Source organism: Spinacia oleracea, chromosome 4 (genome assembly GCF_020520425.1).
Source record: "Spinacia oleracea cultivar Varoflay chromosome 4, BTI_SOV_V1, whole genome shotgun sequence".
NCBI classification, from domain to species: domain Eukaryota; kingdom Viridiplantae; phylum Streptophyta; class Magnoliopsida; order Caryophyllales; family Amaranthaceae; genus Spinacia; species Spinacia oleracea.
The window spans coordinates 165,875,385-165,889,723 of NC_079490.1; the positions used below are offsets into that span (position 1 = coordinate 165,875,385).

Sequence of the window (14,339 nt, forward strand, 5' to 3'; positions counted from 1 at the left end):
TTGGTTAAACACAAGTTTTTATTTAATTAATTTATTGTTATAGATAATTCCTAATTTGCAATATTTTATATAGTGAATTATGTCGAATTTTGCAAAACTCGAATTGGCGGCCCTTGATATTACTGGAAAGAACTATATGTCTTGGGTGTTAGATGCTGAAATTCACCTAGATGCAAAAGATCTGGGTGATACAATCAAATAAGGAAATAAAGCAACAAGTCAAAACAAAGCTAAGGCTATGATATTTCTTCGCCATCACCTCCATGAGGGTCTTAAGATAGATTACTTGACTGTAAAAGATCCACAAGTCCTTTGGAGTAATCTAAAGGAGAGGTATGACCACCAGAAAACTGTAATATTACCTAAAGCTCGATATGACTGGTTACATTTAAGACTACAAGACTTTGATTCTGTGAGTGAATATAACTCAGCCATGTTCAGAATTACTTCACAATTGAAGTTATGTGGAGAGAAAATCACTGATGCAGAAATGATAGAGAAAACATACTCTACATTTCACGCAAATAACATTTTCCTGCAGACACAATACAGTGAAAAGGGATTTAAGAAATATTCTGAACTTATATCTTGTCTCCTTGTGGCTGAGCAAAATAACGAGCTATTAATGAAAAATCATGAATCGCGTCCAACTGGTTCTACTCCATTCCCTGAAGCGAATGTGATATCCCATAATGGGAAAGAAAAATATCATGCCAACAATAGTGGTCGAGGACGTGGTCAAGGACGTGGATATGGATATAGATATGGTCGAGGTCGAGGCCGAGGTGGTTCTTTCAAGAACTCGTATCCCCACCAGAAGTGGGACAATAAAGATGGTAACAAAAAAGAGAAAGATAAAAGCGAGAATGTGACCAATGTATGTTATCGATGTGGAGGAAAAGATCATTGGTCTCGTACATGTCGTACACCAAAACACCTTGTTGAGCTCTATCAACAATCATTGAAGCAAAAAGGAAAGAAAGTAGAAACAAATCTTGTGTACGAAGATGGAGAAGGTGATTTTGATTGTGGCAATACAACTCACCTGGAAGTTGCTAATTTCCTCACCACCCCTGAAGGGAATAATTAATCCTTAGATTCGTTTATGGTCATTTAAAGAATAAAACTTTATTTACTTGGATTCATGTTATTTTGGATTTTGTTTGTTTGAACCAATGTTGTTAGAATCGCGATCTGGATCGTAGGATCGTACGATCCTACGATCCCATTTTTGCAAAACGATCCAGATCGCAAGCAGAATCGCAGGGATGGTGGGATCGTAGCAGGATCGGTCAGGATCGTAGCAGGATCGGTAGGATCGTATAGGATCGGTGGGATCGTAATAGGATCGTAAGATCCTACTTTTCACTTAGATTGGTGCAGGATCGGTCAGGATCGGAGCAGGATCGTACAGGATCGTGCAGGATCGAAGCAGGATTGTACCGGATTGCGCAGGATCGGTCGATCCTACTTTTTACTTATTAAAATGATCCCTAAAGCAACTAACTTTCTCTTTAAGCCTACAAATTGATAAGCCAACTTCATAAACGAAAACATTTCTCTTTTCTAATCTATATAACTATTACAATGCCATATTGGCTTTAAAATATCAATATTATGTGAGAAAAAAAATATGTATTTAGCATCCATTTTGTTTGAAAGATATGTATTTATTCATTTAGCAGCATTTTTCTTACTCCTTTTTACAATTTTGTAGGATCTTACGATCCTACGATCCGATTCTACCGATTCGATCCTATCCCCCCTCACTGATCCAAAGCGGGATCTCGATCCTAACAACCTTGGTTTGAACTATAGTTTTATATGACATTGTTAAATTCCGATTATTAAGTTATTCTTATTGATATTTCATTTATTTGAAGAACATGAATACCTCTCAAGTTCAGTTAGCAATGAATGATGAAGATTTATGCTTAGCAGACAGTGCAACTACTCATACCATACTGAAAAGCAAGAAATATTTCTCTCATTTGACAATGAAAGAAATTAGTGTGAGTACTATATCAGGTAGTACAAAGATAATTGAAGGCTCCGGAAGAGCCAACATATTATTGCCTATGGGAACGAAATTTGAAATCATTGATGCATTATATTCTCCCAAGTCTCAAAGAAATTTATTGAGCTTCAAAGATATTCGACATAATGGATGTCACGTTGAGACAATAAGTGAAGGAAATTTTGAATACCTTCACATCACGGGTATTACCCAAGGCACTAAGCATATTTTGGAGAAATTACCTGCATTCTCCATTGGTTTGTACTACACTAAAATCAATACAATTGAAACATATGCTACAGTAAACCAGAAGTTTACTGATAAGTTCACTGTTTGGCATGACCGGTTGGGCCACCCCGGTTCAATAATGATGCAAAAAATAATTGAAAATTCATGTGGGAATTCATTGAAGAACCAGAAGATTCTTGCTAATGATTTCTCATGTGCTGCTTGCTCACAAGGCAAGTTGATAGTACGACTTTCACCAGCCAAAATAAATTTTGAATCTATTAATTTTGTATAGCGTATACAAGGAGATATTTGTGGGCCAATTTACCCACCGTGTGGAACATTTAGATACTTTATGGTTATAATTGACGCATCTAGTAGATGGTCGCATGTATCCTTGTTATCAACTCGCAACCTGGCGTTTGTGAGACTACTTGCTCAATTGATTAGATTACGAGCACATTTTCCAGATTTCCCTATGAAGGAAATCCGTCTGCATAATGCTGGTGAATTCACTTCTCAAGCCTTTGATGATTATTGCATGTCCATTGGGCTAAGTGTTGAACATCCTGTAGCACATGTTCATACACAAAATGGTCTAGCTGAATCATTAATCAAACGTCTCTAGTTGATTGCTAGACCATTACTTATGAAGTCCAAACTCCCAATCTCTGCTTGGGGACATGTTATATTACATGCAGCAGCATTAATTCGCATCAGGCCAACAAGTAATCAAAAGTTCTCCCCATCACAATTGGTTTTTGGTCAGGAACCAAATACTTCCCATCTAAAAATCTTTGGATGTGTTGTATATGTTCCAATTGCTCCACCACAACGTTCTAATTAGATGGGACCTCAAAGGAGGTTAGGAGTATATGTTGGGTTTGAATCCCCATCAATAATTAAATATCTAGAGCCATCTACAGGGGATCTATTTAAGGCTCGATTTGCAGACTGTCATTTTGACGAGTCAGTCTTCCCAACATTAGGGGGAGAAAATAAACAGCTGGAGAAGGAAATCGGTTGGAATGAATTATCATTGTCTCATCTTGATCCTCGTACTAAACAATGTGAATTAGAAGTACAAAAGATAATTCATTTACAAAGCTTAGCAAATCAATTGCCAGACGCATTTACTAACCCAAATAAAGTGACCAAGTCACATATACCAGCTGTAAATGCTCCAATTAAAATTGATGTCCCAGCAGGACAATATCAAACTGCTAGTGAGTCTACAACACGCCTGAAGCGTGGTAGACCTATTGGTTCCAAAGATAAGAATCCTCGTAAAAGAAAAGGAGCGACGATTGATAATGGCCAGAACAAGGAAACAAATAATTTTGAATAGTCTCCAGAAGAGACTTTAGAAATGACGAATGAAGAAATTCAGGTACCTGATAATGAAGAGATCTCAACTAATTATGTCATGTCTGGAATAAAATGGAACCGAAATAAAATCGACGTCGATCAAATTCTTGCATGCAATGTAGCAGTTGATGTTATGGATGAAAATGAAGATCAAGAACCAAAGTCTATTAAAGAGTGTACACAAAGTGATAATTGGCTAAAATGGAAGGAAGCAATTGAGGCAGAATTAAAATCTCTTGCAAAGAGAGAAGTATTTGGACCAGTAGTCCGTACACCTAAAGGTGTAAAACCAGTGGGACATAAATGGGTCTTTGTGCGAACGAAGAATGAAGATGGGGAAATTGTGCGATACAAAGCACGTTTAGTTGCACAAGGATTCTCACAAAGAACTGGAATCGATTATGAAGAAACATACTCTCCTGTGGTGGACGCAACTACTTTCGGATTCCTTATCAGTCTGGCAATTAGAGAAGGACTTGATTTACGTTTAATGGATGTAGTCACAGCCTACTTATATGGGCCACTAGACAATGACATTTATATGAAAGTCCCAGAAGGATATAAACTGCCAGAAGCAGCAAATTCTAGTTCTCGAGAACATTACTGCATAAAATTAAACAGATCTCTTTATGGATTGAAACAATCAGGGCGTATGTGGTATAATCGCCTAAGTGAGTACTTGTTAAAGGAAGGATATAAGAATGACCCCATCAGTCCATGCATTTTTATAAAGAGATTTGGGACATGATTCGTAATAATTGCAGTGTATGTTGATGATTTAAACATTGTTGCGACTCCTGAAGAGATATCACATACAGTGGAATATTTGAAGAAAGAATTTGAGATGAAAGATCTTGGAAAGACAAAATTTTTCTTAGGGCTACAAATTGAGCACCTAAAGAATGGAATCCTTGTGCATCAAACAACATACACAGAAAAGGTACTAAAAAGGTTCTATTTGGATCAAGCACATCCGCTGAGTAGCCCAATGGTTGTAAGATCACTAGATGTGGATAAAGACCCATTTCGCCCTCGAGAAAAAGATGAAGAAATCCTTGGTCTTGAAGTACCATACTTAAGTGCAATAGGGGCATTGATGTACCTTTCTAGTCATACGAGCCCTGACATATCATTTACAGTAAATTTTTTAGCAAGGTTTAGCTCATGTTCAACTCGAAGGCATTGGAATGGGATAAAACATGTACTTCGTTACCTCCAAGGAACGAAAGATATGGGATTATTTTTTTCTAAACAGACCAAACAAGACTTAATTGGTTTTGCAGATGCAGGTTATTTGTCTGATCCCCATAATGCTCGATCACAAACAGGATATGTTTTCACATGTGGTGGTACTGCCATTTCTTGGCGTTCCATGAAGCAAACTATTGCAGCTACTTCTTCTAACCATGCACAAATTTTAGCTATTCACGAAGCTAGTCGTGAATGTGTATGGTTAAGGTCTGTAATTCAACATATACGAGAAGATTGTGGCATATCCACAGGAAAGAAGCTCCAACAATTATGTATGAGGATAATGCAGCATGCATTGCACAGCTCAAGGATGGATACATCAAAGGTGATAGAACAAAGCACATTTTACCAAAATTATTTTTCACACACTACCTACAGAAGAATGGTGATGTACAGGTTCTGCAGATTCGTTCAAGTGAGAATTTGGCAGACCTATTTACCAAGGCGCTTCCAACTGCTACTTTCAAGAAATTAGTTTATCAGATTGGATTGCGTCGTCTCAAAGATCTCAAGTTATGTAATCATGAGGGGGAGTAGATGCGCGCTGCACTCTTTTTCCCTTAACCATGGTTTTTCCCACTGGGTTTTCTTGGTAAGGTTTTTAATGAGGCAGCATCGTACGCGCATTAGAAAATATATTTTTTTAAGAGAGAAATTTTATTTTTGTATAATGGACATCCAAGGGGGAGTGTTATGAAATATAATATGGATGACCATTATACCCCTGGAATATTATAGGGTTCAGCAAAACCCTAACTGTTGTATCCTATATATATCCGGTACTATATGGAATAAGACACACAACCCTATTCTCTCTCTTATCTCTCCTGTTTATTCACAACATTGGGAAATTTTTTCAATCAAATGGCATTTTCGTGATTGGCCTTAAGTGACCATTATACCACCTATAGTCTTAGCCTTAAGTGATTTGTGTCCATATGGACACGAGTCACGAGTGGCTTGTAATTGGTACCCGTTAATTTGGTATGCGTACTAATACTATTATGGTATTGATATATCAATACATTTCTAAAAAGTACCAATACAAATTATTTGTGTTATTGGTACTAACATATGATGTGTTGGTACTAAAAATAGTTGTATTTGGGTCACTTGTGTCTACTAGTTGTTGGACCGTGCGCTAGCGCGCACGATCCCCCAAGGTATAAAAAATCATCTTGTAAAAAGTTTCGGAAAAAACGAACACTTGTAATGTTTTGGTTAATGCAAGGAAGATGATGAATGAGAAATGTCATAATAAAGTCGTATTTGCATATAATAGACAAGCTTCTAAAACGTTCTCTTTCTACTGAAATGCTTGCAACTTCTTTCACATGTATCATCTCTATCAAGCAAACCTATAATATCCGACTTGTTTAAGTAGTCTTGAAACAAGATATTTCTTCTCTTTGTTGGAACCATGGAGCTGACAACAAAATTGAACTCAAAGCCTTAAGCCCACCTGGTATAATTGAAAGTTTAAAGAATAAATCAGTAATCTTAGGCCGACAAGTTTAAAGAATTGCTTTCGGTACTTTGGGATGTCTTATATGAATGCAAACTCTAGTTAGATTAGTTGGTCCCCAAGAGATAGGAATGAACACCATTTTAAACTGCTAAAGTGAACACATGTGTAGTGGACGGTGCCTTAATAATGAACACCGTCTTTTCTTATTTCTAGGGGAAGGGAGCCGGAGGAAAGGTTCAGCTCAAAAATCAAATGTGATGGAAGGAAAAATGCAGATGAGACTCTTACGTATATAAACCATATTGATGATGTTAGAAACAGAATAGAAGCCAAATTTGGAGCGGTCTTCCTCCAATTATGAATATGATCCTGCAGCATTTATTAAACATTTCAGTACCTTCCTCCAATTATGAAAAGGGTAAAGATTATATGTACTATATAAACATGTACCCGGTCATTTCCCCCTTCTTTTTTTGATAAGGAAAGAAAACCCAGGCGGACTACATGAAGCCATCCAAAAGGATGGGCCACAATGACTCCGAGCTAATAAAATGCTTCGAGTGGAACAAAGAATATAATGAAGTATATTCACCAAGTTTACTCAGATCGTTCATAAACAAACACTTCGAGTAGAACAAAGAGTTATTTCAAACGTATACTTCCTTCGCCCCAATTAAGTTTTTACACTTGCATTTTACGTCCTTACACATTTTAGTTTTTACAAATTGAACACGAAGAAGAAAGAAAAGAGGAAAAATACCTTAGCTTTATGAAGGAATTCAAAGGAGTCTCAAAATCCCCCTCGCCAGTTCCATACTTTCATGATCTAGGAAACCAACATCAGGTTAAAACCAAGCATTGTCAGTGTGGCTCTTAATGATCTCATTGTTCAGAAGAGAAATGATGTACGCAATGCTGAATTTATGTTTGAGGCTCGAGGTACAGATAACAGCGGAGCATAATAATACAGTAACAGAGTTAGAAAGATGAAAGTTACCAAATATGCAATTGCACCTTCCCCATTAAGCTAGCAGCTCAGCAGAATAATACAGTAGCAGAAAGCTGCTCAAGAAAAATTCTAGGAAGATTCTATAATATAACCTATATAAAAATCCTACACCTCACCATGCCTAAACCAAACACCAGAATGGCAGAATGCCAAGCATGTGTTGATAACCAATTGTGTTCAGTAATTGTGTACATGTGCACGTGAACTCATTTCACAAATATTATGTTCAGTAAATCAGTTACACATCAAAGGTAATTGCATCATTTGGATATACCCTTGTACCTTGTTAGACAGGGATATCAAATGTGAGACTAACTGAATTGCTAGACAGGGATATCAAAGGTATAAGGGTAATTGCAGTATTTGGATATACCCGAATATAATATCCCAGTTTTGTCAAGAATTGACTGGAATCGAGCACATTTTTTAATTCTGGAATTTAAAACAAAAGTTGATTTCAGGAAACAACAAAAATCAGTAATTGTGCAGCAACCAAAATCACCGTTCTCACCAACCAGCCTAGATTTTGTACAGTTAATGTGATCAAGCTTAGAGTGTGTAGAATTCAATTGCAGAAAGCATCACAGGCTAAATAAGGCTCTTAAAAAAAACATAGGCAAGGCATGATTAGAGATCTGTGGGCAATGTTAGGTGATACAAGGGAGAAGCTAACAATCCCATCTAACCGATGTGTAGCATGTGTTATGCGTCAAACAATGAGCAAATAGTGAGAAGTGCAATAAAAGCGGTAAATTTAGCAGCTCGGAAAGATGTAGAGAAATAACTTTGCACCAAGCCCTTCAATTTCAAATGTAAAAAGACTTAATTAGTTGACAGCTAACTCGGTCTTGATTTTGCATGACCCAATTCACCATTTGAGTAATGCCAACATGATTCCACGGCCCAATATTTCCAAATTGCAGTGCTAGCTCCAAGAAATCTGCACATAGTTTACAGTTTGGATAAGCTGAAGTTTACAAATGAAGTTCCTTTGCATCCGACAAAAGCTATATTACTAAGGATTGTATTGTGTTTACTCAAATAAACATGGAAATTTATACTAACTAAAGTTAAAGCGGAGGAAGTATCTCAGTTTCAATTTACCGCCTCTCATCTGGAAGCACAAGTAAAATGGATCATGTGGACAATTACCCATAAACCTGGGGTTGTAATAGATGGTTTACCATACTGTTGGTTGTCCTCAATTAGCCAATTCTGCTGCTAGAATCTATCAATCACTTCCTAGGGAAATTAGTACTAATATATTCTTACAGTATAGTACATCGCACACATGGAAACATATGCCAGGGTGATGAAAATGGCCAAAATGATTCACCTTTGTATATTTGTTATTAGATTAAGGAAATAATCTTGACTCCTGGAATTTGAAGTGATCCCCCTTGATCATAAGCAATAATAATAACTAAATAAACAAGTAGAAATAAGATGAGAAAGTACATACAACGGCAGACTCAGAAGAACTAAAATGACCATTGTCGAAAACAGATCCTCTAGGAGAACCGCCTTCTTCAGAGCATTCAGGAACTGGTGACAGTGGTTGTGGTGGACTGGTGGGGACAAATAGACCACTCTCAATTAGCACTCCTCGACAACATGTCCTGCCTCCTTGCTAAACTGCACCGAGCATCTCAAACAAGTTAATCACTTTTCAATACAAGCAATCCACATCTACGAATTCCTAATTCACTTATTAATCCCAAATTGATTACCATTTCTGGAGTGATATCTTTAACAAGCGTCCCGTGGTTCGCTATTATGCTTTTGAGATGAACTGACTATTTGGAGCAGAAATTTAATGGCATAAATGATGTTAAATTGCTTGATGGATGAAGAACACAAAAGGGGTACAAAAGTAGTAGCTTGAGGCTACAAATCTTCAGGTTTAGTGACTTGAGGTCACCACTCTCCAAAGCCTAAGCTTTACCAATTTCTCACATGCCTTTCTCTTTCCTCTCCTTCTTTACTTATACTACTGTTCTCTCTCCTTCTTGCAAGTACAACCAATAATTGCTGCTGTTGCTTTTCTTTGTCAGATAGTGCCAACAGCCTTGTGAACTGATCCTCCCTCCTATGCAGTTGCAGTGTTGTTGGTTGCTCGTTCCCCCCTTTTTATGTTGTGTCTGTTCTGGTTGGTTGCAGTGTTGTTAGACCAGAAAAGGTGTGTTAGGTGTGGGTTGGTAGGGTTGGTCCATTACAACACCCCTCCCCCAAACCAACACCTTGTCCTCAAGGTGGAAGTCCGGAAAACGCTCGTTGATCAAGAACGCATCTTTCCCAGTAGCTTCAAAGGCAGGAAGCCCTAACCATTTTATCAACACCCTTGTACTCTCCCCTTTCTTTGTGCGCACCTTCACCATCTCTTCTGGCAACTCTTGATTGAGTTGCTCAGTCATGGTGGAAGTAGCTATTGTAACACCAATAGCCCTCTTCAATCCGGAGACATGGAACACCGGATGAACTTTACGATTTGCGGGCAACTGAAGTCTGTACGCTACTGTCCCTATCTTCTGAACACTGTCAAATGGACCATAGAAATGGGTTGATAATTTTTCATTGGGTCGTTTTTCCAGAGACCTCTGCCGATATGGTTGTAGCATGAGGAACACCTTATCCCCTTTCTCGCAGAATTTGAGCCTTGAGTGAGAGGAGTTAAATGTGGTTTTAGAAGAGTAGGCTAGATGGTTGGGTTGGATTTGGATTGTGGAATTATGAGTGAGTTTGCTAATTGGAAATAAGAATATGGGTATAGAGCTAATTAGCCCCACGTTCACAACAAAAGGATGATACTTGTTAAATGATAAATTGGGCTCAAAATGCCCAGGTCCAACTCTTTGAGAGAACTCATTTCTGCCCTTGTTCTTATTTCCTAAGCCAACGTATAACTCGGCGATTCTTCTCCAACACACTTCATCTTCAACCTCCATTTCTGAAATTTCCCTAGAGTTTTTCTGACGCGCCATCCAAGAACACTAGGCTTACCTCCGGCAAAAAAACCGGGACCACCACAAGATCCACTTCCTCCGGCACCCCCTCGCTCAAACAATACTTCAATGGACACTTTGCTTGCGACTCTACCAGAAAAGTTATCATTCAATCTTCCACCGGAAAAACAACCATGGCCGCCGCCGATGAATCCTCCACCAAAATCACCTTGTCTTTCACCAAAGTTGTTGTCGGCAAAACCTCCTTAACCGTCACTACTGTAGCCACCAGTTATAACATCAAAAATAGCGTCGACCAATTGGCCCGGCCACCACCATATTTTCCAGCGAAACCATCTCGACCACCACCAGTAAACCCACTTGCAAAGTCACCGGCCCTCCAACCAGATTTTCCGCCACCATCACATCCTCGACCATACCTGTTGTAACCAATAGTTGTAATATCGCCCATGACTAGGCCTGGCCCACTGCCGCCAATACCCCCTCCCTCAAACGACCCTCTTCTTCGCTCACCTATTAAAGCAACGGACGTGCCACCACTGATCCCTCTTAATTCTTTATCTCTGCCGGTGTCAGCCACCACATTCACCACATTTTCTCCAGATTTATTTTTCTTCAAATCCTCAAGATCGGTCTCTTTCGCTTCTACCACCTCCGGATCTGGTGTCGCCACCTCTTTCACTCCCTCTTTATGTGTCTCTCGAAGTTTCTTAAGCCCCAATTCAATTGGAGCAAAAGCTTCATCAAGTATTCTGGAAATTTCTTTTTGAAGGTTCTGCATACTTCTCCTGGTTACCTCCTTTATTTGATCTTTGAAATTTTATGCCGAAGGTGGTGGTGATGACCCAAAACGTCGCAATACATGGTCCTTCAATTCTTGCCAACCATGGAAAGGCAGGAACTTGTGTTCTCCTTCGAACCACCGCAACGCTTCACCTTCGAGTCCGATAATGGTAGCCTTTAACTTGTCATCTTCATTCAACTGAAAAAATCAAAAAAATCCTCCAGTTGAAGAATCCAGACATGTGAACCCCTTCCACCAAACACATGAATTTGAAGCTCTTGTCGGATGCGCTCTTCTTCCTTATAATCTGAAATTCCTTGATTTCTTTTGCGTGTGATGTAGGCAAACTCATATCGAATCCACCTTTGCATCAACTGTGCTGACTGTTTTCCGGCAGCCTCCATCACTGGGTTTTTTCTCTCTCTCTCTCTTTTTTTTTCCTTCCAGAAAATCAGATTAGTTACCCTCCCAGAACTGTACCGCTCTGATACCAAGTGAGATGAACTGACTATTTGGAGCAGAAATTTAATGGAATAAATTATGTTAATTTCTTGATGGATGAAGAATAGAAAAGGGGTACAAAAGTAGTAGCTTGAGGCTACAAATCTCCAGGTTTAGTGACTTAAGGTCACCACTCTCCAAAGCCTAAGCTTTACCAATTTCTCGCATGCCTTTCTCTTTCCTCTCCTTCTTTCCTTATACTACTGTTCTCTCTCCTTCTTGCAAGTACAACCAATAATTGATGCTGCTGCTTTTCTTTGTCAGATAGTGCCAACAGCCTTGTGAACTAATCCTCCCTCCTGTGTAGTTGCAGTGTTGTTGGTTGCTCGTTCCCCCTTTTTTTTTGTCTGTTCTGGTTGGTTGCAGTGTTGTTAGACCAGAAAAGGTGTGTCAGGTGTGGGTTGGTAGGGTTGGTCCATTACAGCTTTGCAGAAGAAATTTTTCCTTACATTGCATATCAGAAGGGGTCTCCTTTTGTGCTTGCATAGTCACTCTATTGCATATGCATCTTAATTAATTCAACATCCAACAAACAATTAAACAACATTTATCATTATTTTAAATTCGACATTTTAATTAATCACCTATAATATCACATGTTGATTGAGGCAAAACAACACCGGCATTTGGACGAACGCAATACTTCCTGGAATCGTCGCTTTTACCTAATTTCATTCAAAATTTAAGCAGGCCAGAAACAAAAAATAATAGAAAATTCCACATATCAAAGAGCATATCTAACGCATGATTTGAAGAAAGGTGGATTTTTTTTTTTTTGAAAAAGATAGAGAAGTACCTTGAAGGCAACATAGCTATCGGTTTTGTTGGAGAAATGAAGAGAACAAAAGATTTGCTTCCTAAGCTCCACTGAATCAACAACGAAAACCAAAAGGCCGAATGGAATAACAAATGAAGAAACCCTAGATTAAACAAATCAGATCTCAAATAAAAGAAAACAAGAATTAGCAACAAGCAAACTTGATTTCTATCGGCTCGGTATTAAGCAGCTCGCTAATAAAGCAAGTGAAATACAAATTTCCATGTTTATTTGAGTAAACACAATGCAATCTTTATATGAACAACACAACCAATTGTTTTTTTGTCAAAAACTACAAATAAGTTAGCTGGATATCTATGCAGACGAACACGGAAGCTACTACACTCTTAAGGCCTACAAATAAGTTGAGCAGCATGCACCTTAGAGGCGAACGAAAAAATAATTAAAGGAATCTTTAACAATGAACAATAAATAGACCACCCAAAATATCCATAACATAGCACAAAGGACCAAGTAACTGAGACTGGAGATCACAGTCCTAAAGGGATTGCAAAACTTTAGAACTGCTATATGGCTATTTGGAGCCCAAAAGACCACTATATGGAAGGCTTGGAGGAGGCGGGATGAGAACGACATGCATGTCAAAACTAACCAAGAGGGAAAAACCTTATTTTAACCAACATCAATCAATAAAAAAAAATAGAAGAAAAGCAAGAGAATGGGAGAAATTATGACATAGGCTTGGTGGAATTCATCGATTGAAGAAGACCCAATTTCTAAAACAGATAACTGGACCGATACAACCAAAACCCAACTCAAAATCTTCATCATTTTCCTTGATTATAAACCCAATTCTTTCTTTTTTTTGCTTCTTGTCAACCAAATGCTCTGAGATCTCATACGGGTTTTATCAAATTCAAATCACATCACCCCCTTTCAATAATTTCTCTTCCTTTTCCTCTGTAGTCCGTACCTCCACTAGAGAACCTAGAAAAGTATCAAAATTGAGAATTAGCTTACAGTCACATGGCCAGAAGCTAGAGTCTCATACCTACTTTAAAATGGATTCTTTTGCACCGGTAGAATTTTCACACACAAGTATTACGTACCAAATACATCAAACTCTAAAATGAAAATAGATATGATATGGAAACAATAATACGGCAAAAAAACAATCCCAGTCATGGAAACATGCAATTACCTCAAATTGAACGGGTTCAGAGAGTAGGTTCGCCTGCCAAGAAGCTAGAGTCTCAGACCCTGCAAAAAAAATTGTTTTCAAGCAATAATAGATTGGCAGTCGGTTAAAATTGACTGAAATATGATGCGATGATAGACGTGAAGTATAGGAAATTAGGAACATAAATGTCAAGAGACTCAAGACAGTATTTTTCTAAAGAGGCTTCCACTAATGCATTGCCTAAGAGAAGATCCAAGATAATTTTCTGTATAATTGGTTTATTCTCTTAAAAAAAATGACTGCATTGGCTAATTAAAGCTTGGTCACACTGTGCATGCCCATTTTCTACATTACTGTACTAACTGTTGGAAATTCTCATTGGGAAACACAAAGGAAAAAAGGGTGAGTGAAAATTCAAGAGTCCCACATTGGAAAAACTCTTCATATTCCTCTTGTTTATTAATTGGGGAATGAGTGTAACTCTTGTTTAAGAAAGTGTGAGAATGGTATGGGTGGACACATCACACACACGCGCGCGCGCGCCGGGCCGGCCGCGGGCCGGGCGGGCCGCGGGCCGGGCGGGCCGCGGGCCGCGGGCCGCGGGCCGTGGGCCGTGGTACTTGGTACTTGGTACTTGGTACTTGGGAATGCGGGCGTGGGGTGGGTTTTGTGGGTCAACCCTATTCTTTTTGGTAACTGGACCGTTTTGCTTAAGTCATTGTTACGGGAATCTGTATTGATTACGTAACCGTTGGATTAATTACCATTAATTACGTCCGTTACTACATTCAA

At 38.6% G+C, this 14,339-nt stretch overlaps 2 protein-coding genes and 1 long non-coding RNA gene across 4 annotated transcripts; 2 read left to right on the top strand and 1 right to left on the bottom strand.

Moving 5' to 3' along the window:
• The first annotated feature begins 238 nt into the window (after positions 1-238).
• On the top strand, positions 239-1,090 carry LOC110776289 (uncharacterized). Its single transcript, XM_021980832.2, has one exon. The coding sequence runs from the start codon at positions 239-241 to the stop codon at positions 1,088-1,090; it is 852 nt and encodes a 283-aa protein (XP_021836524.2).
• A 2,002-nt stretch (positions 1,091-3,092) lies between these two features.
• On the top strand, positions 3,093-3,593 carry LOC130472132 (uncharacterized). The gene has a single exon (XM_056842580.1). The coding sequence runs from the start codon at positions 3,093-3,095 to the stop codon at positions 3,591-3,593; it is 501 nt and encodes a 166-aa protein (XP_056698558.1).
• A 2,514-nt stretch (positions 3,594-6,107) lies between these two features.
• LOC110776285 (uncharacterized) lies at positions 6,108-13,849 on the bottom strand. 2 transcript variants are annotated; one of them, XR_008932152.1, is made up of 9 exons: positions 13,569-13,849; positions 12,386-13,354; positions 12,174-12,254; positions 12,039-12,082; positions 9,072-9,487; positions 8,804-8,976; positions 7,093-8,281; positions 6,621-6,701; positions 6,108-6,326 (listed from the first exon to the last, which is right to left on the bottom strand). It is a non-coding gene; the product is annotated as an uncharacterized lncRNA (long non-coding RNA). The 2 variants fall into 2 exon arrangements; XR_008932153.1 differs by having other exon boundaries at positions 12,386-12,456; positions 13,569-13,837.
• Between the last annotated feature and the right edge of the window lie 490 nt (positions 13,850-14,339).

Bases quoted from the DNA above. Each gene is read 5' to 3' on its own strand.
- LOC130472132 (XM_056842580.1), top strand. From the start codon at position 3,093: ATGGGACCTCAAAGGAGGTTAGGAGTATATGTTGGGTTTGAATCCCCA.
- LOC110776289 (XM_021980832.2), top strand. From the start codon at position 239: ATGATATTTCTTCGCCATCACCTCCATGAGGGTCTTAAGATAGATTAC.